The sequence below is a fragment of the Centroberyx gerrardi genome, chromosome 17, assembly GCF_048128805.1.
Source record: "Centroberyx gerrardi isolate f3 chromosome 17, fCenGer3.hap1.cur.20231027, whole genome shotgun sequence".
NCBI classification, from domain to species: domain Eukaryota; kingdom Metazoa; phylum Chordata; class Actinopteri; order Beryciformes; family Berycidae; genus Centroberyx; species Centroberyx gerrardi.
Window position 1 is genome coordinate 19,606,281 of NC_136013.1, and position 22,045 is coordinate 19,628,325.

Below are 22,045 nucleotides of genomic sequence, written 5' to 3' on the forward strand. Positions count from 1 at the left end.
GAATATAATTGCACTGCCTCTGTATCGGCTTTCTGCCAAAAGCTGTTTGTAAACACAAGAAAATGAAAAATAGCTCACTCTCCCATTGTGATTGCATTTGCCTTTGGGATAGTCTGGAAGTATTTAAGCGATAGTATTAACCACAAGCTATTAAAGTAATTAATAATAATTGTGGTTGTGGTCAATTTAAATTGAAGTATTTTGACTCATTCATTTCTTCCTTATGTTATGCTTAATACTTGCCCTATGGCAGCTTAATGGAACAGCCTCAACCCCGCCTCCTTAACATTGTTCTGTTGCCATTGTTGATGCTTGTATATACAGTTACTAGAAACTTGAGGCACTTTTTGAAGTTCGCTTGAAGCCCATTGTCGTGTTATTTCAGAAGTATCCATTTCACTCTGAGGTTTCCTGAAGCTTGTTTTGCCTCCGACTCTGAGAACTTGGCCACAGACTTTGACCCGGCGACACGGATGTCGTCTTAAAAGGACGGCTTTGAATCCAACAGCTGAATAGGTTTTCAGCTGCAAAAAAAAAAAAAAAAAAGCAGTCTCATCCTTGCAGCGTCTCTTATCTGATGGCAGGGTGGAGAGGAAGCGATTGAGGGAGAAAGTGAGCAAAGGAATGAGGGATGTTGGGAGGAATGGATGGATAGAGCAGGGGGGGGGGGATGAAGGGTGAAGGGAAGGGCGGGTTTCCGATCTTTAGATCCTGGACTCATCCTGGCTGGCAGATGCACGTACGCACAGACGGCCCTTATCATCAGTCGGCTCCCTCAGGGGGTTTCTGTGGATGGAGGCTAAGTATCATAAGGGTAACTCAGGTTAAGTTAGTCGAAAAATTTGTGTTTCAACTACTGCTCCCGTACGTTACTGACATCTTATAAGCAAACAGTCGGTTTGCATTTCCTTGCAGTCAAAAAGAATAATGAAAAGAAGGCTAATTTTATTTGTGAAATGACTCTCTTCCTGCTCCTGCTCCTTTCGTTTGTTTGCTGTGCCAATCAAAGACGCCAAGAATATTCTAGAGAGAGGCCATGCTGTCACCGCTAAAAATAACTGTCCCACTGCCGATCAGATGCACACCCACTCTAAAGCAGCGGGGAAGAAATTGAATGTTGCACAGGCTGAAAAAAAAACTACCCAGCCCTGCGCTATCTGCAGACCCCATCGGGCCCCACCAGAATTGTCCAACCCAAATCCTCTGGCTCATTGTCCGGGTTCACATGAGAAAGCCACTCTGTATACAAACTCGCATGAAAGCGCTGGCCTTCCAACATGAAATCCCTGGCAGAGTGTGCGCTTTCAGAGCGAGCGCAGGAATGCATCGCATGCAAATGTAGCGTGAAATAATGGCAGCTCCTCCGCTGTGAGCTTTGGTCATTTGTCAGTGGAGGCTGTAACTCGCTACTCGCCACGGAGCCTTGCACTGAAATAGATGGTGATGTCACACCTCAGGAATGTAAGTCACCAGTGTGTGTGTGTGTGTGCGTGCATGTGTTGAACTCGGTGCTATGTGTGTGTGTTTCTAATGTATATTTGTGATGTTTACATTAATGTGACTGTAACTGGATCTTGTCTATTATTCTCCCATCATGTTTATTGGGTTATCGTGCAGTGACTCTAGAGTCATGCATGCTTTGCCAAGTGATAGTAGCTTCTCTGTCATTGACCTAAACTGGATTGTCATAGATGGCTTTTAAAGTCATAGCATATCAATTATCCCATCATTTCCCATCAACAATTCTTCAAATTAATCTTACAACAAATTGGCCACCCATGGTGCTAAACCGCTTTAAATGATGAAGTGATGCATGAATAAAATGATGACCTCATCACTGTGATGGAGGGGTGGGGGTGTCGCCTGCCTGTACGCTACGCTAATGTAACCGATTAGCTCCGCAACGTGGCCTCTGACCCTAACAGGGGAAGAGTGATGTGTGTACAGGGTTTCCCCAAAGGGCCGGACCAGTGACTGTGGGTGGGCCGCACAGAGCCGAGGAGGGGTGGGAGGGTGAGGTGGGGCGGGGTGGGGTGGGGGGGCATGGGAGAATGAGTTTTCAGTGGCCCGATTAGGCCTTGGGTGATTTGGCTGGGAGCCAGTGGCTTTTGGGGGAGAAAAAAAAGAACTGGAGGGTAGGTCCATTAGTCATCGGACAGACAGGCAGACAGTAGGAAGTGGGGGCGGGTCGGGGGGGGAGAGGGCATGTCTGGGGCACCGACATCCAAAGGGTGGCATGGCTCCGACGTGTCCGATGGCTGGCGTGCATAGAGTTATTCCGTGACAAATTAATGACTGTGAGTAGTTCATTTCCAAGTCAAAGGACACACACCTTGGAGCGAGGAAAGAACGTTCACACCCTTCCTTACACACGCTGCACACAGTCGATTATAGATGCAGAATCACTCCTGAAACCCCACACGTCTTCACTAGCTCACTCACTCACTCACACACACTCCCCCCCTCTCACTTGTTCTCACACTCATGCCCACATGTGCCGACACAGCAACATGATGACCTTCATAATACAACCCTTGTTGACCATTAAAGCTGCGCTAGACAACATTTTGGAAGCCAAATGGTAGCGATGGGGAACTGTTTATCAAGAATTTGAACCTCAATACCCAGAAATCAAAGGAAAAAAAAGAGATGACTGCTGTTTAGGAGACAGTTTGGATTTCACTTTAAAGTTTTGATTCGTCACTTCTTGTGGGTGCAGAAGTGTCCATACCTGAAACCAGAATTAATTTGGGCAAATAGGGGGAATCTACAGGATCTCAATTAGTGGGGATGGGATGCTTTTCTCCCCACTTGGCGACTGATGAAGACGGTTATATTTTTACACAAAAATCTTGCCTAGTGCAGCTGTAACATCCAACCGCTGGTGTTCGCTCTCATAGTTGCCCAGATACTCCAACCATGCCAACCCAATGCCAAGTCTTTTAGTCCTGCACTGCATTCGATATCTTGTTCCTGCCTGTGCCAGCGTGGCACTGCTGCTCCATCCCATGGTGCTGGCTGCTTACATAAGCCAGCCTGTACCCTCCTCCTCCTCCTCGGCCCAGCACCCCGGAGGAATGGTCCTCATTTGTGGGACCCAGAAACAATGTGTGTGCAAAAAAAAAAACGTGCGCTGCAGGCTTGCTTCTGATCTTTTATTCAATGCCTCTTTAAAAATCATCTTGCGCTTTTTTTTATTTTTTTTTTTATGTTGCCCTCATCCCTCTTTATTTGTTTTCACCGTTTTCATCGCCGCTCCATGTTTTTACTCTTGCCGTTCCTCTCTTCTTCTCTGCCTTTTTCTTCACTTGTCAGTCAGGCATGCGCACAGACGATGCAAAAAAGAAAGATTCAATTTTTCTTTAATCCATTCATCCGTCCATGTTATTACGAGGAAGAAGGCAAGAGGGGGCACTTCCCTATTATTGCCGGTACAGCACGGGGCAAGTAGAGGTGTAGTCGGGTGTGGAGGAGGATGAAGGAGAAGAGAGTGTGCAGAACACTTTTCATGCACACTGCAGGGGCTGTGGGGCGATGAGAAGGAAGGAGAGAGAGAGAGACAGAGATAGAAATGTGCAGAGGGAGAAAAGAGAGGAGGTGAGAGGCAGCCTGAGAGACAGTGGGCGAGTGATGCAGTCTGTTTTTTTTTTGTTTTTTTTTGCGTATTCAAGAAGGAGAGCAAGTTTGATTTCTATGCGAGTTTTGTGTGTGTGTGTCTGATACTGAGGAAAGCATTGTGTTGTGTGACAGATGTGTTGGAAATGAAAATTATGCAGACACAGATGTTTGAGAGACTGATCTCTGCATAGATATACAACTCTTTTTCTGTCTCTCTCTCTCACTCTCTCTCACATGCACACACACACACACACACACCAGCAGCAGCCCATCTCTCCTCACTGCCGCCCCCGCCTCCTCCTCCTCCTCCACTGACCTACTTCCCTGCGCTGGGGATGAGGCGATGAGGTAGCGGGCTGAATGAGAAGTGGCAGCAGCATCTCCCTCTCCTTCTCTCTCTCTCTCTCTCTCTCTCCCTCTCTCCCTCTCTCTCTCTCTGCTCGGCTGCTCTCCAGAACCCATCAAACATAGAGCAGCCAGCAGGCTCCTCTCTGCTTCGTAGCTCATGGTGTGTAAGTATGCAAGCGTGTTGTATATGTGCATGCTTAGATCTGGAGTCTTGAGTGGGTGTGTCGGTGCGATGTGTGAATGTGTGTGTGTGTGTGTGTTGGGAGGCGGTATCTGAATCTATGCATGTGTTGATGAGTGTTAACGCCACGTGAGACCGTACAGTGTGTGTGTTCCAGCGGCATGTAAGCAGGGAATTCGTCTGGATGTGTTTTCATGCTTCTACAGCCATGTGTGAGTGTGAATGTGTGTGAGTGTGTGTGCAGAATTCCATCTCTGTCATGGCGAGCAGTTAGCAAATGACAAATCTCTGTGTTCCTCTTCCTGCATTCTCCCACTTGGACAAGCCCATCATCACACACACACACACACACACACACACACACACACACACACACAGCCTGTTTTAATTAGCACTAGCCTAGAGAGATCTAGAGTCTTTCACTAGTTCGGTGCTTACTGTAGCTCTCTTTCCCCTGTGACTTAAAATGGCACTGTACATGCATCTGTGTCCCAGTGACTGGCAGGAGGATGTGTGTGTGTGTGTGTGTGTGTGTGTGTGTGTGTGTGTGTGTGTGTGTGTGTGTGTGTGTGTGTGTGTGTGTGTGTGTAAGTGATTCTTCCAGTCATGAGTGTCGGATGTGTGACAAGTCACTGACACGAAAAACACGGAGAGACAGTGACAGGAAAGAAGAGCGGGGATGAAAAACGACACGCGGAGAGAAGTGACGAGAACAAATGCCTACTAAAGAAAGGTGGTAAAATGGAGAAATGAGAAAATGGGGAACGAAAACGGTAGGAGGAGACGTGAGAAGTGGCGAGGAAAAGATGACAGAAGTTATGGACAGAAGGAGGTGAAGGAGAGAAATGTCACTCTGTTCGCTCCTAAAGTGGGAAGTGACAGGAATAATGGGAGATGACAGCGACCTAGAGAGGGAGGGAGGGAGGCAGGGAGAGGGGGATGAAGTGAAAAGCTGGAAAGATAAGAGGGGCTCTCAGGAGGCATATGGTGATGGACGTACTCAATTTGGATTGTGTGTGTGTGTTTGTGTGTGTGTGTGTGTGCGTGTGTGTCACGCCACCATACTGAGAATATTAAAGGTAAACTCCTAGAGCAGAAATGAATGATGCTCTCTCTCTTTTTTCACACGTGCACACACAGCCTTCAGTGTTCTTCCTTCATCGCAGGGCTACAGCTGAGATGTGTATGTATACAGTAGAGTGCGTGTGTGTGTGTGTGTGTGTGTTTGGATCCCTTGGCCTACTTTTCCTGGGCATGGGCTGGAAGCCGGCCAGCAGGACTGGTGTTGAGTGAGGGCCGGCCGCACGTGGGGCTCTGTGGGAGAGTGGAGATAGAAGCCGACACACACACACACACACACACACACACACACACACACACACACTGGACACTGGGACAAGAGGTTTGGGATGTTTTTTTGCTGAATGGATTCAAACCCCTGTAGAGCGGCCTCCTTTTCCATTAGGCTCCACCAGCTGTCCACAGCAACAATAACTTAACTCGCCACCGTAAAGATTTGGCTCTTACTGTATCTTGTAGTCATAAAAACGATGAAAAGCAGAAGCTGTTAACCAACCAGCACCAAGACAGCCTTTTCAAATGTAAAAGTATGAAAAAAAAATTGATGATTTACCTCCCTGAAGTGTGTTTTTTTGATGCTATCAGCCTTGTAGTGCTTCCTTTTTTTTTCCACTGACAACCACATTACACTGCAAGGCGAGCCATAATAGCCAAAGAATGTTTGAATCCTCATCTATTGCCTATACGTCTATACAGTCAACATGCAAGGCCTAGCCACATCTGGTTTGATATAAGTAAAGGCAGCAACTTGTTGAGCACAAAATCCCCTATTCACATCTGACAGTTGTGTTGGATTATTAGCGCTGTGCCTCTGTTGGAAAAAATGTGGATATTGGCTTGAGGTTGATGCTTTATTTTTTGACTGTGCAATGTCAAGCCTGCCGGTACAGACGAGACTCGCTAGGTCGTTTCTATAGGGACAGAGATTATGGGACGCTGTCATACCCTCTGTGCCAGCCTTCAGGGATTGTCACCACGGGTTGTATTTGTACTGCTAACACACACACAGGTGCAGGATCAAATGCAAGCACACACACACACACACAATGCCACCCATGCTATAATCGTCACACAGCACACTGATTCAATAATTTGCAGACAGTCAACACACGGTAATCATGCTGTATTATTTATAGCACCGTATAGAAATGTAGTACAAAAGCATCCCGATGCTCGTACAAGCTTTTTTCAAGTTCAATAAGGCAAGGGAAAAAAAAAAAAACACTCTGGTAGCTTTCCATTTAAAGTAAAGTAGCCTTAAGTTCATTTCCACTAGACACACGGCTCCACTGCCTTGAGAGGGATGGCAGGTTCAAGGAGGCGGAAAAAGCAAATGAGCAAGAAGACGAAGGGGCAAAATGGAAATATGCTGTTTTCTCCTTTCATTTTTTCCCCTTTCAGCTTCTGTCGAGGGCCCAGCGCATTCATAAAGAATTTACCGTCCGTCTATTTTTAGCCGGCGCAGTGAGAACTCCTACGCCGAACCCAATGTGTGAGAGGGCGCGATGGCGGAGAGTCGCACTCCGTCAAGATGTAGTAGATTGTGGCTTCTCGTGGAAACTGGAGCCGTAAACTTTCACCGCCATACTAAACAAACAGGTGCATAGCTTTTCTCAAGGCTTGTCTCGTTTGCAAGGTTATTGGGGTGTGTGTGTCCTCATAAATCTCAATGATGGTTTAAAATTTGAGACTTGGAGGAAGACAGTCTGTTGTATGTCTGTATGTGTGTGTGTGTTTTTTTTCATCTATGCTGTTTTCAGTTCTTTGTTCTTCTTGGCAGCTCCAAGGATTTTTCATGGGAGTTTACATAAATAGCTTCATAATTGATTTCTTGCTCAAATATTTTGGCCTGGTTCGGGTGTCCCTGCTATTAGCATAATGCATTTACGCAGCCGCAAGGGCCATTCATTCACAAATGCAGTAAACTGTTCGCATAAAGAAGACTGGCAACTGTGTGTGTGTGTGTGAGCGGCTGTGGGTGTGTGCCCACATCGTGTACGTGTGTGTGTGCCTGAAAGGACATAATATGGTGTTAAGAGTGTATTATTCATATAGTAGAGACCACCCATATCCCTTTCTCAGCATTGAGGAAGTCCTCCAGGGTGTCTCGGCCCCATTCAATCCTCTGCTCCTGTTGTAGTGGGTGTCATTCACTACTGTCCATACACACACACACACACACACACACATATACACATTGTGTTAGTGCCGCTCCATTGAAGGAGTGAGTGCAGCACCGGGGCAGCTCTCAGTGCAAGTCTACACAGACAATACACATTGCACAGGCACCATTGTACCTCACAGACAAGAGGTTTCTTTGTCAAGGAGCAGCAAATGCCAAGATGAGGATATGATGCCAGTCCCTGCTGCCTCTCTGTCCTCTTGCCCCGCAACACCAACACCAACCAGGCACATGTTCATATGGACGTCCTGAAGGGAATAAACAAGGCTTGGAAAGAGGAAAGACGGACAGAAGGCTGTTGGAAGCAAGTCTAGCACTTGCTGCTTTTGTGAAATGTTGGAGAATGGCTTGAAGTGGTAATCCTCGAGTTCCGCTTTTTTGATTTTGATGACATCTTTGCTGCTAAGCGCTCATTGCTGTGGTGGTTCTTCCCAGAGATCACCTGTCAATCAAACAGTGTGTCCAGTACTGTGACATGACTTGGATTTTCTGTTGATGCAGTTTGAGTTTCTGTAGGTGGCGCTCTTTTCTTTGTCTGTTCAGCCATGGTGGCTGTCACTGCTCATGCTAACGACCCAGTTCAGTTGCATTTTTCCCAGGAAAGAGCTACCAGACACCGGGTGTTTAGAACAGCAAATATAAAAGCTTTCATGAACTGGGTATAGGTTGAATCACTATTGTGTTATATCAGTCAGTGATAGAGAGTAACAAAACATCATTTATGTGTAAATGTTGTGGATTATTCCTTTAAATATGCTATTTTTAGTCACCATAGTCACCATATTGTTAACATGGATTGCATTTCAAATCAGTCTTGCTAGCATTAGGGGGGGAAAAACCAAGGTAGACCACCTACTGCACTGCCTTGAATTTGTCAAATCCTCCTTGTAACCATTTCTCTGTCTCTCATCTCTTCCAGATCATGCCCCCTAGATAGCAGCCTCGTCCTCCTCTCCACTCCCCCCCCTGCCCCTTGGCCCCCACCCCCTCTACCCTCCTGGCCCTAGCACCACTGCTGCCTCCCGTGCCACCGCAGTCACCATGCCCCCCAGGAAGAGGACGCGGCCAGGCCTGGGCTTCCTGTGCTGCTTCGGCAGCAGTGAGCCCCCGGAGATCAACCTGAAGGACAGCGTGCCGCTGCAGCTGCTGGAGTTCAGCGCCCCCATGCCCCCCGCCGAGGAGCTGCACGCACGCTTCTCCGAGCTGGTGGTGAGTACAGATGGGATGTAAGATGTAGGATTGGTGAGATCTCAGTAGCGAAGCAAGCAAATCGTGTATTTTCTTACAACCTTGTGCCAGGCTGAAGCATTCGCCTAATGAGTCGAATCAGTTACTGTATGTCTAGACTTGGGCACAGGTCTTAACACAAACCACTGTTTGACTGCTTGTGTGGTAAAGTGTGTTTGTGTGTCGTTTGGAATCATCACCCCTTCCACTGTTTCAGTGGGGCAGCAGTGTTGCACCCACTTCTCAAGTAGGCGATCTGTGTTTGCTGACTGTGACTGCAATAAAGACCAAGCGTGCTCCCATACTGCATAATGCATAACTTGGTCTTATGTGTCCCACGTGAGCCAACAGCCTGCTAGATTTTTTTCTTTATAGCAGCCAATAATGTAATGCCTTGTTTCTAAAATGAGTGAATAGAAATACACTGAATTCATCAATACCTGATTTCTTTAAGATTAGTGCTTCTATCAACGCATTGTCATTATAGTAAATAAGTGTGGAAAAAGTAGCTGGATGGCCTGCATATCTACCTGTTGCCATCCATTGTAAGTCCTATGAACCTGTTCAACTTGAAATCTGTGCCGTTATGAAATCTGTGCCGTTACGCATGCCACTCCAAGGACCAAGTAAAAACATAAGCTAAATGTATGGAGCGGGCTCAGAACAATACAGTGGTACAATATAAATACAGTGGTACAATATAAATCCAGGAATTTTCCTTTTTCCTAATGGGGAGCAGCCCGAGTCTTTTCCTTTGCATGGCGTTCATTATCCCGGCCCTAAATGGGATTAGGGATAGGAATTGGAAGGGATTTGATCCTGTGGAGGGTGTCTTGATGGTTGGATGAGCCAAACCCCCCCGCCCCCCCGCCCCTCCATCCCACTGACCCTGCCACCCACCCTCTCCACTACACCCGGCCTCACCCTTGCCCTGCTCATCCCATCTCGTGCCCAGATCACGCTTGTTGGCGGAGGTTGCAGGGCCTCCACCAGCGCCAGCCTGGCATGGCTTGGCGCGTACCCACGGTGTGGAGAGGGCTCAGGACACAGCCGTCAGAACGGAGAAGTCTGCTGAAGTCGGGTTTCAGCTGGCATGCAAACCAGTTATGGCTTTGCTGGAAGAACAGGGCTTTGCTGTTTCTGCCTCTCTCCGTTTGTCTGAGTTCCTGTCTTTCGGTCTGTTTCGGTCCTGTCTGTCTCCATCTCTCTGCCTCTGTCGCTCTCCCCCCCCCCCCAACCTCAGATTTCCTGCTTTTCTCTCTCCGTCTCTCTGCTTCTCTCCCTTCCTCCCTCCCTACATTGTGTCCAATAGCATGGCTGCAGGACTGTCTCTCTGGCGCTGTCTAGTCTTAGGGAATGCTAAACTTCACCGCCTGCAGGATATATCACTCTTCCAACTGTCAAAATCAATTTGGGAGATTAAGTGAAATTCCATTTGCGATAGGAAACTTTTCATTGTTATCAAGGCAGATGTTTTCCCAGTGGTTGAGATTTTTCCCAATTTTTCCAGCTAATTGACCTGAATTGACCCCAACTTCGCTGTCTACGGTTCTTTATAATCACTGGCAGTGCACAGACCATTAAACTCCAGTAGCTCCACTGCACTTATTGGCTTGATTAGGGAAAACTAAAAGTTAGCATGATGGTAATCAAGACACTGATTGCAGTATCTCTATACTGAAATGACCTAATGCTCTTTCACCAGTATGTTAGCTGCAGCCTAGTTTAGAAAGACCACTAGGTTGGTATTTGACACACTTAATGGCCTGTGTGGCCTGGAAATGCTTACATGATGCAGGTTGCTGCATATAAAAAGGTTACACGAACGCGAGCGGAGCCGTGTGTTGCCGGGATAAAACAAAAACATGCCCGGCATATGGGAGTGCTTAGCCAAATCACGGCAGCCCTCACGGTTGAGAAGACTGCATGACCCACAGCTTATTTAGGGTAAATATCTGAGCTTAAGATGAAGCTGACACAGATGCAGGGGCTGGGGAAGAAGCAGAGCAGAAGGGATCCTTCCCTGATTTTCAAAAACCTCTTAGCATACAGCTCGTCGAGTCGGGGCGAAGCGAGGATTTGACATTTTCTGATTGGAACGCGGCCTAGGGACTAGATTCTTCTCGAGACGGTTATTGGACGGCTCACATCTGATGGTCTGGTACACAAGCTCAGATGTTGGGTCTTCTGGGTAATGTCAGTTCTCCTCTATGACTGATCTGGTCTTCGCTTTGCTGCGGCTTCCCAGCAGCGAGTTTCTTTCCAAGACACAGACCCCAACTGAACACTTGAAGGTGAAAATCTAGTGCGAGAAAGTTTGGGAGGAAAAATGACACTCTCGCTCGCCATTTCCAGTTAGCTGATCACTCAACCGGTGACAGTTTGACTCATGTCTGCTTTGATTGGAAGAGCGATGCGCAAACCGCTCCTGCCTGACGCTGGTCATCTGGCCAAGCCATCGGCGAGCTGACGTCCCGCCACATCTGCTTTGCTCGTCCTGCGGCCGGCATGCTGACACGTTTGACCGCTCGTCCAAGAATCTGTTCGACCGGACCTCCAGCAGTCACACAGTCTGGACACACCGACCGCTTGTAACGCCGACACCGAGAGTCGATGCAGGGAGGAGAGGAGCTCTGCTACGGGGGGGGGGAGTAAAGAAAAAGGAGAATAACATAACATGGAGTGTTTCCGTGGCAACGGGAGCCAGGGATTATTGTTATGAAAGCCTTTCCTGAGGAGGAGAATGAGACTCAGCGGAGCCTCTAGAGTGGGAGTGACAGATCTGGGCCAAACGGAGGAGTAAACCACCTCCACGTGTCTTCACCTTCATAATGGGGTCTTCCACTGTGTTTAGAGACTGCGCAGTGTCCACTCAGATCTACAGCTAGCTGTGAAGGGGCAGAAAACATTTTCTTAACCGTATTATATGAAGAATGGTTAGCTAGATAATCTGTACAGTAGTGGTATCTTCTCCGTTGCTTCATGCCTGATGCTCGGAACATCAAATGAAATGCATGCAAGTGATGTAACTCTCCCTTGTGCTATTTTGGGAGATCACCTCTGTAGAAACCTAGCTTGGATGTTGGAGGAGGAAAGGTGAGAGCAGGTACACTAGCAGTCAAAAGTTTGGACACACCTGATTGAATGTACTATGTTTTTCATTCTCTTAAAGCCATTTTGATCTAAAGGCTTATGCTTAAATGCTTGAAATTTGTTTTTCAGATAAATATAAATAGTGAAGTTGATGCCTATGTATGAATTTCTTTCCAAAGCCTTTTCCGTTCCATCAAGGCAAAGGGTGGCAATCTAAAATATAAGATTTCATAGTTTTGATTTCTTTACTATTATTCTAAAATGTGAAAAACAGTAAAATTAAAGAAAAATGTGTGTTTCCATTTTTGACTGGTAGTGTCACTGGAGTTATCAAGTGGAAACCTCTCATCACAGATGTTTGGCCCATGACAGCTCCCAAAGGCTCAACAGTAAGTTCTGGTGTCCCAGAACCAGCCCCCTCCACGCCCGCTGTCAACATGAAACAGAATTATAGTCACCTACACTAACTAACTACACATTTGAAGCGCTGTCAAACGTATAACCTGTACAGCAGCTGTAACGTCTCCGTTGCTCCGTGACTGATGCCCAGAACTTCAAAGTTTGGTGTTTGGTGTCGTAGATGAAGAGATTTAGGTTCCAAAAGAGAGAGAGAGAGAGGGACACCATTTGAAAAAAGCTGGAAAAGTGGCACGTAAAACTATTAGAATAGAAAAGATATTTTGGAATAAAAACCTTGTCTGCCAGCCCTGCCTCTTCTATATAAACACTGCTACTCCTCATCCAAGTTTACAACAGCTCATCCTATCACAAGTACTTCAAACAAAAGTCTGGAGGAAAAACCTGCTCCGACGTCTGCCATAAAGCCTTTCACAGCACCCATATGAAAGTCTCCCCCGCCGATAACGAACTCTACAAAACCCATCCAAACGAACCTGGAAGCAATCGCCACTGATTTGGACACGTTGAGCGCAGACCACATCAGAGACGCTAATGGATCGCACCAATCAAAATACACATTCGCAGCTGGTGGCGGAGTTTCCTGATAGCGAACGTGCAACAGTCCTGCGTTGTGTCCTTCTTGGATCTGGGTGCATTTTCAATGGTTTCTTTCCACCAGTGAAGTTTCGAGGCTCGCACGCACAGATGATCTATGGGCCACGTGTGAAAGCTGGCAGTGCCTCGAGAGCTTTATTTTTGTTTAGCGGCCAATTCCCTCGTGAGTGATAACATTTTATCATCGAATGTGAAATTGCTCTCACATTTATGTAATTAAAAATGGGTTGCCCCTCAATCACGTGGGCGCTTGGGTGCTTTTTCTCACTGGTGGCAGCTTGGTAAACAGTCTAAGCGCGAGTTTGTTTGGGGACAGCTAGACTGGCATTTTCAGCTGATAGCGACTGCTTTTACTTTGGAAAGGTCTGCATGTGGCCGCCATGTGTTTACGGCAACACTGCATCTTCGCAACGGTTTGTACCCAGACACTGCCACTGAACACCGCAGACTCAAACAGAGGGAGAGAGAGAGAGAGATAGGGAAAGAGAAGGAAATGTTGCAGATTTGGAGGCACCCAGAGGGTGAGAGAGAGAATGTGCCGTGTATTGGAATTGAATGAAAACTGCTTAGTTTCGAGGGTAGTTCTGCAGAGAGAAAGATGCCAAGTCTGACTCGACGTCTGCATGTGTCATCATGTACATGCAGGCTGCAAATAGATCCTCGACCTCAAACTGTTAAAATCACAGTTTCTATGTGTGAGAAAAGCCCTTTTGAATAGTTTTGATCATATTGGAGACTGTGACTGAGATGTTATGAGATGACTTCATCTGGAATAAAAGTAAATTGGTCCCATTAAAAGATTATAATTGTAGATGGTGGTTGTGGTTTGAGATAAGAGGGGATGTATCAGGTCTAGCTAGGCCAACATCTGGCACATACTGTACTGGCAGACATCAGATTAGTCTGCGTTCTCTCTCCGTTTTACTCCGTCCTGCCCTCTTTCTCTATCTGCTTTTGTCTGCCCCTTACTCTCTCCCTCTCTGGGCGCCTCATTCCTTTCTCTCTCTCTTGCTCTGTCTCGCGATTTGGGACAGTTTTAATTCCCCCGCTCTGGGCAGTCGTCCAGCAGCCCAGTGTCACAGCTCAGCCGTTGCCTCTGCGCGCCACAACCTTTATGGCGTCCACCCCGTTTGACTCTCTGTGACTGTTTTTAGTATCACATAAATTCTGTTCTCAAAGCGATGCCGGTATAATTAGCCTTTCTCATTTGTAGCCTCGACAAGTCGCGTTTTCCAAGAAAACCGGACTCTTCAAAACATAAATCCCCTCCTAATGTTCCCTCCGGCGCGCTGAATGGGCTTTTCGGGCCGGACGCGAATCAAAAATGCGTTGCGTAACGACGGCGAATGGAAACGTTCTCCACCCTCCGAGCCTTTGGGAGCGAGTTTCCTCCCCCCCCTTGTGTATGCCCCGGGATGCACCCTCCTTCCTCTCCAGTCTTTCCTCTCTGTTTCCCCTTTCTCCTTCCCTGCCGTTTGTCTGTCCAACTGGCTTCCCATTCCTCATTTTCTCTTCCTCCCCGCGCTTTTCCGGCCAACTCCTGTCCCGAGCCAACCTTAGCGTGAGCTCGGTCCAGGCTTGTTTGGACGAGGGGAGAAGCGGTAGGCTAGAGCAACGGCTAGCTGCTGTGACTCATCTAAAAGGGGGGATACTGTGACTCATCTGAACGCTGCGAAGCGGTGCGAGGGCAGTGTGTGTGATCTGCTGGTTGGCGAGGAGGAGGAGACGGCGCTAAATCGATTTTCACCAAAGCTTAAGAGCAAGAAGTTGATCTCTGACCTTTCCCTGGTTGTGGTAAATGAATCAGTCTTCGCCTTGTGTGAGGAGCTCCAGGACTAGCTGGGAGGTGTAACACACACACACACACACGCACACACAGAGTCTCGTTTGGGTCACTAACAGCTTCCTGTGGGTCCCCTCGAGGCCTCATATGACTTCCTGCCATCTTGCCTGTCTTTCCTCTGCCTTCCTGTCCCCACCCTGAGAGTGTGTGTGTGTGTGTGTCGCACCAGGCCTAGCCAAGTCTCTGATCCTCAGACCTTTGAATTCGCTCAAATGCCACTTCATAGACACACACACACACACACACACACACACACCAGACAGAATGTCATGCTTGGACCACACACTCATTTCCCATTTTAGGTGGAGTCTCGCACACTCTCAATCACTCGTCACAGCGACACACCCACACCCACTCGCCCACTCCCACGCCGGTTCCTCACACACACTCACTCACCCGTCACTCTTCCTGTACAGTTTCCCTCACGTATCTGCCTCACATTTCCTCGCATCCACCTCACACACACGCATGAAAACACACATTCATGCAGAAACCACTATCCCCCTCCTCCTCTCACCTCTTCACCTCGCTCTCTTCTTCACCTTCCCCTCCTATTTTCTCTCCCTCCGCCGCTCCATCTCTCTCTCCATGCACTTATCCAGTCAGCTCCAGCAGTGGATGCGCAGTCTAAACAACAGTAGCAGGTATTTAGGTTTTCCCACACCGCTGATAAGAGTTTACTCCCATGTATCATTTTGACTCACTCTGTCCAGATCTAGGTCTAGATAAATATTTAACGCCTCTCATAGACAAGTCGCATCATCTGAGTTATGTTTTGTTGCAGTAATGCATTTTTGTGGCCGTGTGAGCTGTTGTTGGTTACAAATGTACAATATTAGATTAGAGTCATACACTATGACTATAACATCATACGTCAATTTTTTTATTTTTTTTTTGTTATTTGGTGCATATTAGCCATATGCTACAAGAAATTAGTTTCACTACCCTATGAAATCTCCACTATTTTGGGTAAAGGTGACATCTACTCTGATGAAATAATTCCATTGATAATGGAAACACATTACATTAATGTGTTAATGCATTAACAGTGTAATTAGCTATTTCAAGTCCTTCACATACAAAATGGCATCATTTCTGTATTATTGAAGCATTGAGTGATGAAATCGGGTGAGTTTTTTTTTTTTTTCTTAAAATGGATATATAGTGTTTGGAATGAAAACCCTTCAAATCTTCTTTATCAAGAACACTTTTTTTTTATTAAAGGTGTTTTAAGTTGCAGTCTCTCCACAATATCTGCCGTATCATCATGAGAAGCAGGAAATTGAATGACGGGGCAGTAAGTCAGTCCGTCTGCTGCGGACAGCGCAGGCAAAGCTCACCACCCCCGACACCCTTTTTTAATTTGTAACATTATTCCAAAGGCCCTTCGGGTTGGAGATATGAAAGAATGGGTTCAGAGGGATAAGGTATGTATTTTTTTTTTTCCCCCTCCGGAGCAGCAGGTGGGACAATATTAGCTTTGGTTTATGCGAATTCCCCGACTGGAGCGTTGCTGAGTAGAGACGTGGTTCGGTTCTGTTCTGGAGGATTTGAGCAGAAAGGTGTGTGTTTGGGTCGGGGGAGGAGGAGGAGGAGGAGGAGGAGGAGGAGGAGGAAGAAGAGGAGGAGGAGGAGGTGTCATGAGGAGAGCCATGTGATGCGGATGTGGTACTGGAGCACGTTTTGGAGTTGAGGAGGAGGAGGAGGAAGGTGGCATATTGCATAACTGGAAAATGAAAAGTCCTTCGGCTGGCATGACCTGAACATTCCTCCTCCCACCCTATGTCCTCATCCTCAACCTCAGCTCTCTCTCTCTCTCTCTCTCTCTCTCTCTCTCTCTCTCTATTTCAGACAACTAAATGAAACATGCAAACCCCTATTTGAAATCTCAGCCCTACCCCTCCTTTCCTTTCAGCCTCTCGCCACTATAGCTTCCCCTGCCTTTGCCATTATCCTATTCACACACCGAAGTCTTACGTAAAAGCCTTATGTAATCATATACCCATTCCTAATTGGGATTTCCTCAAAAGTCTTCCTGGGGTAGCTTACCTGTTCCCCTAAACTTGCAACACTCACACACCTACCTGCTCATTTTCGTACCTCCTGCTCTCGCACAACTCCTTTTCCTCTCTGTATGAAGTGGGTCTTAAATCGCAAGAGAACGCATGAAGGAGCAGGGAGATCAGCTGCCGGGCTCGGCTCCCATCTGGTCCGAGTCCAGGGGTCTTTTTCTCACCGATCCCCCCCCTCCTCAGCTCCCCATATCAGCCCCTCCAAACAGCAGCGGCTTGGACAGCAGGGCTTTGACCCAGCGACCAGGCGACGGGCCAGAGACTTAGTTGGCTTCTCGGCCTCCATGTCTGAAGTGTGTGTGTGTGTGTGGGGGGGAGAGGATCCAAAGCGGTCCAAAGCCAAAGCTGAAATCTGTAAAGATTGAAGGACAGAGAGTTAGAGGCTAGATACTAAGCTCCAGTACCAGATGGCTAGTTTTATGCCTTAATAGTTAAGAGTGTGTGGGGTCGCGAACAACAGCGGCGCGCTTTTATTGTGGCGGGTCGTTCATGATGTGAGGCACAAATGAATCAGGGAAATCAAGGTGTTGAGACTAAAAATGTTCACATGGAAGATTTTAAACCGAGTCTGCGGTTTGCAAGGGCATGAGATGAGGTGTTTGGTGTGTGTGTGTGTGTGTGTGTGTGTGTGTGTGTGTGTGTGTGTGACCCCCTGAATTTCTCACCCTTCAGATTCTACAATAATGCTGCTGGTTATCCCATTGAAAGGCCTGGGTGAGAGATGATGTCATTCCTCCTACTGTCGGATACTTGGAATGCAAGCCGCCCCCCCCCCCCCCCAGTTGAATGGATGAAAACAAACCCTGTGAATCCGACGGGCCGGCTTTAAGGGGCCCCACCTCTGGCACTGGTAGCCATCTTGACTCTGGGGGGCCGGGGGGCCCGGCAGTGCTGGTTGACGTCATGGTAGCAAAACCATTATGATGAGATTAGTGAGAGCTTGAACACAAAGCCATGGTGCTATAGCATCTCATCCTCTCCTCCTTTCTATTTTTCTCTGCCTATCCATCTCCAAAACCCCCAATACTCCCTCTCTCTCTCCCTCTTTTTCTATCATAGCATCTCTCTCTCTCTCTCTCTCTCTCTCTCTCGCTCTCTAACTCCTTCTCCCCTTCCCATACCTCATCTCCTTCTCCCATCTCTCTCCTTCTGCCCCCCTCCAACCCCCCCATTTATCCATTTCTCTTTCTTCTCCTGTCCAGGAGATCTTTTTCCAGGACTTTACTTTTCCTCCTTGGCACACAGAGGCTCATTTCCTGGGCTCATATGCATTTCAAAAGCTCCGGGAGGCTCCTTGTACCAAGCTGTAGAATTGAGCAGAGCAGCAGGGTGAATACTAACAACTCCTCTGTAGTCTGTGGAGACCGCTTCGCCGTCTCAGTCAGACAATGGGAAGGTTGGGCAGACGATCAAATGTTTGAGTGCAGACTGCACTCATCCAGCGATCTGCAGCGAGTGCTAAAATGCTACGTTGTGTATTGTTATTAGGGATACCAACAGGGATTGTGGGATTGTGTCCTGAGGGCGGGGCTTGATATGCATTCACCTGGCACAACAATTTCCCATATTAGGACACTTTCTCTTTGTCATTATTTATAGCGTTGTTTGTTTCTCATTGTTTCCCATTTGGCTAAACATACAACAAATTTCTATTCTTGACAGACTATAAAGGGATCGTATCTAATCCAATATGTATTTAATGAACTCTACACTAGGTTCATGAATTATAATTTTGATAATTGATTCATTGCTTTAGTCATTTATCTACTAAAAATACCAAACATTTGCTGGTTCCAGCTTCACAAATGCTAAGATTTGCTTGTTTTTCTCTGGTTCATATCACTATAAAATGAATACTTTGGGTTTTTTGGCTGCTGGTCAGACTAAGTAAGCAAATTTAAGAATCTTTGGGCTCTTGTAACTTGTTATGGGCATTTGTCATTATTTTTGACATTCTGTAGACTAAATGATTAATTGAAAAAAGAATCAAGAGATGAATCAATAATGAAAATGTTTAGTTGCAGGCCTAGTGTCATGGTTTATTTGAAATGAATGGTGTGTGACAGCAGATAAATCGTCCTCCTCTGTCGTTACAGGATGAGCTGGACCTGACCGACAAGAACAGGGAGGCCATGTTCGCTCTGCCCGACGAGAAGAAATGGCAGATCTACTGCAGCAAGAAGAAGGTGAGTGTGTGGGACTCTGCTGCGCTTTACTGCACCTCCGCTCCGCTCTCTGGCTGAACCCCAGCTGACCGGCCGCTGGAACCCACAGTTTAGAGCGAAACTGTCAGCGATGTTTTTGAAGGGCAGCTGCCAACCAGAACCCGTTCTGAATCGACTCGGCCGCAAAGCTATCCCCCGTTTCCAGCTACCCATTTTCTGCAGCGACATAAACATATACTCGCTGTACTCCACACACATACTGCGTAATATTTTCGGCGGGCCCCTGGCACATGGATGAGTTTACACACATGACCATAGACAACACACATAAAGAACACGGCACACACACACACACACGCTCTCCCAGCCCTTGCTTCAAGAACCTCAATCTCCAAATCTCTCTCCCTGCGTTGGACAAGCGATTTCCTTGTGCTGCTTAAGAATGATCAACATACCATCAGAGCCCGAGAACAGTCTGGTTAGCCCTCTCTTTCACCCCTGTCTCTCGCCAAAACATCCCTCCTTCTCTTCATCCCTCCAGCCCGACTCTCCACAACAACTCTGCTCTCAGTTTGTGGTCAAATATCCACCAGGAAATGACATTCTGCTAAGAGAAAACGGGGAATTCAGCCCCAGCCACCACCGAATCCACCCCCCCCCCCCCCCCCGCCCTCCTCCCCCTCCTCCTCCTCCGCAATAGCAAATTGAATAAATAGTCATAAACCCTCCCCTGTGTCTCTTTGCTAATTTGTTTTTTGGCTGAGGCTGTTGTGTTGGAAGCGGGACGAGAATCCCTCCCTCTTTCCGAGGCATGCGGGCCGGGCCGGGCCGGGGCGGGCCGGGCTGATGTGATCGCCTCTGACAGCCTTTTTAAAAAAGGGAGTAAACACACACCGCCTTGTGCGTGCGCGCACCTGCGTGTGTGAAAGTTCGTACACAGGATAATTTGCCCTCTAGAAGGATTGAGTTACTAGGAAAAAGAAGCGAACAGAGGGATTCTGGTGTGTTTAGAGGGATGTCAAGGCGAGGATGGAAGCTGGAGCGCTACAAGAGTTTGGAATGAAATGGAATACGGTTAAAGACAATAAAAGAGGAAGATATAATCTTACATCTAATACATTGTGATAACCATACGACTTGCAATGTCCTATGCCTCTTGAATATATTGCGTAGTATCAAAGGATATTAAATTATTGGCCGAATCTGCATTTGCACATGTGAACCCACATGAAAAGCTTAAGTGCAATACTACTACAATATCAGTTATTGAATATCTCATTGAAGTGACCACAGACATTTATGAGGACTCTTTGTACCCTAATATAAGGTAGTGGAAACAATATCTTGGCAACAGCCTGGGCGCGTTGGAACAGAGAGAGTTCGCAGTGCTCAACCAAGCCGGGTTCAGAGGTAGGATATATTAGTTTGTCGTTCCTCCCCCGTCTCCCCTAGTCAGAAATCATTTCCTCCGCGAGGCTAAGGTGAAAAAAAGCAGCCGCGCGTCCGAGCCAGGAAACGGAGAGCAAAACCGGGGTAACAAGGCACAGCGGAAAGCCGGAGGAGAAACCAAACAAAACCCCCCATTCATGGACGGAGGCGGCGTAATGGAGAATGGCAAAAAAACAACTGGCGCGCGACATCGGATAATAACCTGCGTGTCTCTGTGTGAATGCGAATACGCAGACAGGCACGCACGCTTACTGTACTCACATGCGCAGACATACAGACACATGCATAGGGGAAAGGCGCTCTTACAGGTAATTCAGACACACACACACCACACAGTAGCGCCCTGTGTTCCTCAGAATTACAGCATGACAGTGATTTGGATGGAGAGCAGAGGACAGGCAGAGTTTCCCTCAGCCGTTCCTGTCAGCGACAAACACTGCTCCCCTTGTTCCCTCCGGCCAGGCAACAGCTCCAGTTGTTGTGGTTAGATAACACTTGGAGAGCCGCTGAGTGCGCCGCGAAGGGACAAACTAACTTTGTCCACCTGCAAAACAAACCGTCCAGCACATGGAATGAATGGAAAAGACGCCCGCCCACTGTTGCGTATCCTTCGCTTTTATTTGCATCATTTTCACCGCAACGCCAAAACACAAATGTAGTGGTTTTGTTTCAGTACAGCGGTTTCAGTTTGTTTATCAGACAGTGGCTCTCTTCCGGTCTGTCGCTGATAGCGGTCGGCGGTGATGTAAGGGACTTAGTCTAAATATGGCTGGTTCTCGATGTACCATGACTAACTAGAACATCTTGTTGAGGCCTTCAGGCTTTACATAAGCCAGCCATATCAGGACCTCTGATCTCAGCCACCCAGTCAGCCACAGTGAGGGGTGTTGGGTATCTATCTGTGTGTGTGTGTGTGTGTGATTTTGTCTGTAAGAGAGACAGAATGAGAGCGAAACTGCGTGTGTGTATGAGAGGATGGTTGTATACGTGTTCAGTGTGTGCGTGTGAGTGAATCAGAGATCGCATGACTACATGTCCGTGTGAGTGCAATGCATTCCTGTCTGAATGAGAGTGAGTGTGTGTGTGTGTGTGTGTGTGTACATGCGTGTGTACTTGTTTTTGCCAGCATATTTACTGGTACCCAGCAGCCTGCAGGTAGAGAACCAGATGCAGCATCTAATGGCTCCTAATAACTGTTGGGTGCCTGGGGCCAAACAGGGTCTCCTGACTCCCATTAGCCTGGGCACACTGACACACGCTGCGTTGTCAACCCGTGATCACACAATATGGCCCTTCATCGGTGTCAAAGCACTGACAGGACTAGCATTGATCCGTGACCCACTGTCCTTAATTTCCCCCCAAAAAAGAGGATTTTCTGTCATAAGAATATTCGCCTCGCTGTCTAAATCATCCAAGCAGAAATTCATTGATTTTGAAATGCTGCAAACGAAATTTCCATGCACCCACACAGCCCTCTCCTGAAGTGGCAGCAGCTTATGTGTTCACCAATTATTAGCCATATGCAGTGTATCCCCATCATTTTAAATAAAGACCCCCCAGGCAAAGTTTCATGCTCGGGTGTGCGTTAAAACTTGTGTAACGCCGGCTACCTGCGAGAGGCGAGGCGGCGAGCGTTACATAATCTCCCCGAATTCAATATCCTGTCCATTTCCTGCCTCTCTGGGTGAGACTTCATATCCCGGCTTCCATAAATAAATATTCCCCGCGGAGGGATCGGCCCGTAGGAATGCCGGACAATCCCCCCCGGTCGCG

The 22,045-nt window shown here is 47.4% G+C and overlaps 1 protein-coding gene across 4 annotated transcripts in view; it reads left to right on the plus strand.

Moving 5' to 3' along the window:
• The window catches only part of daam2 (dishevelled associated activator of morphogenesis 2), an 88,033-nt gene that overhangs the window by 26,157 nt on the left and 39,831 nt on the right, over window positions 1–22,045 (plus strand). For 3 of the 4 annotated variants that reach the window (XM_078289410.1, XM_078289412.1, XM_071905770.2), the window contains exons 2-3: window positions 8,329–8,618; window positions 18,755–18,844. In XM_078289410.1, the coding sequence (XP_078145536.1) occupies window positions 8,451–8,618; window positions 18,755–18,844 (258 nt within the window). In that variant the 5' untranslated portion in view covers window positions 8,329–8,450. The remainder of the gene's footprint in view (window positions 1–8,328; window positions 8,619–18,754; window positions 18,845–22,045) is intronic. The other variant, XM_078289411.1, reaches the window with a different exon arrangement.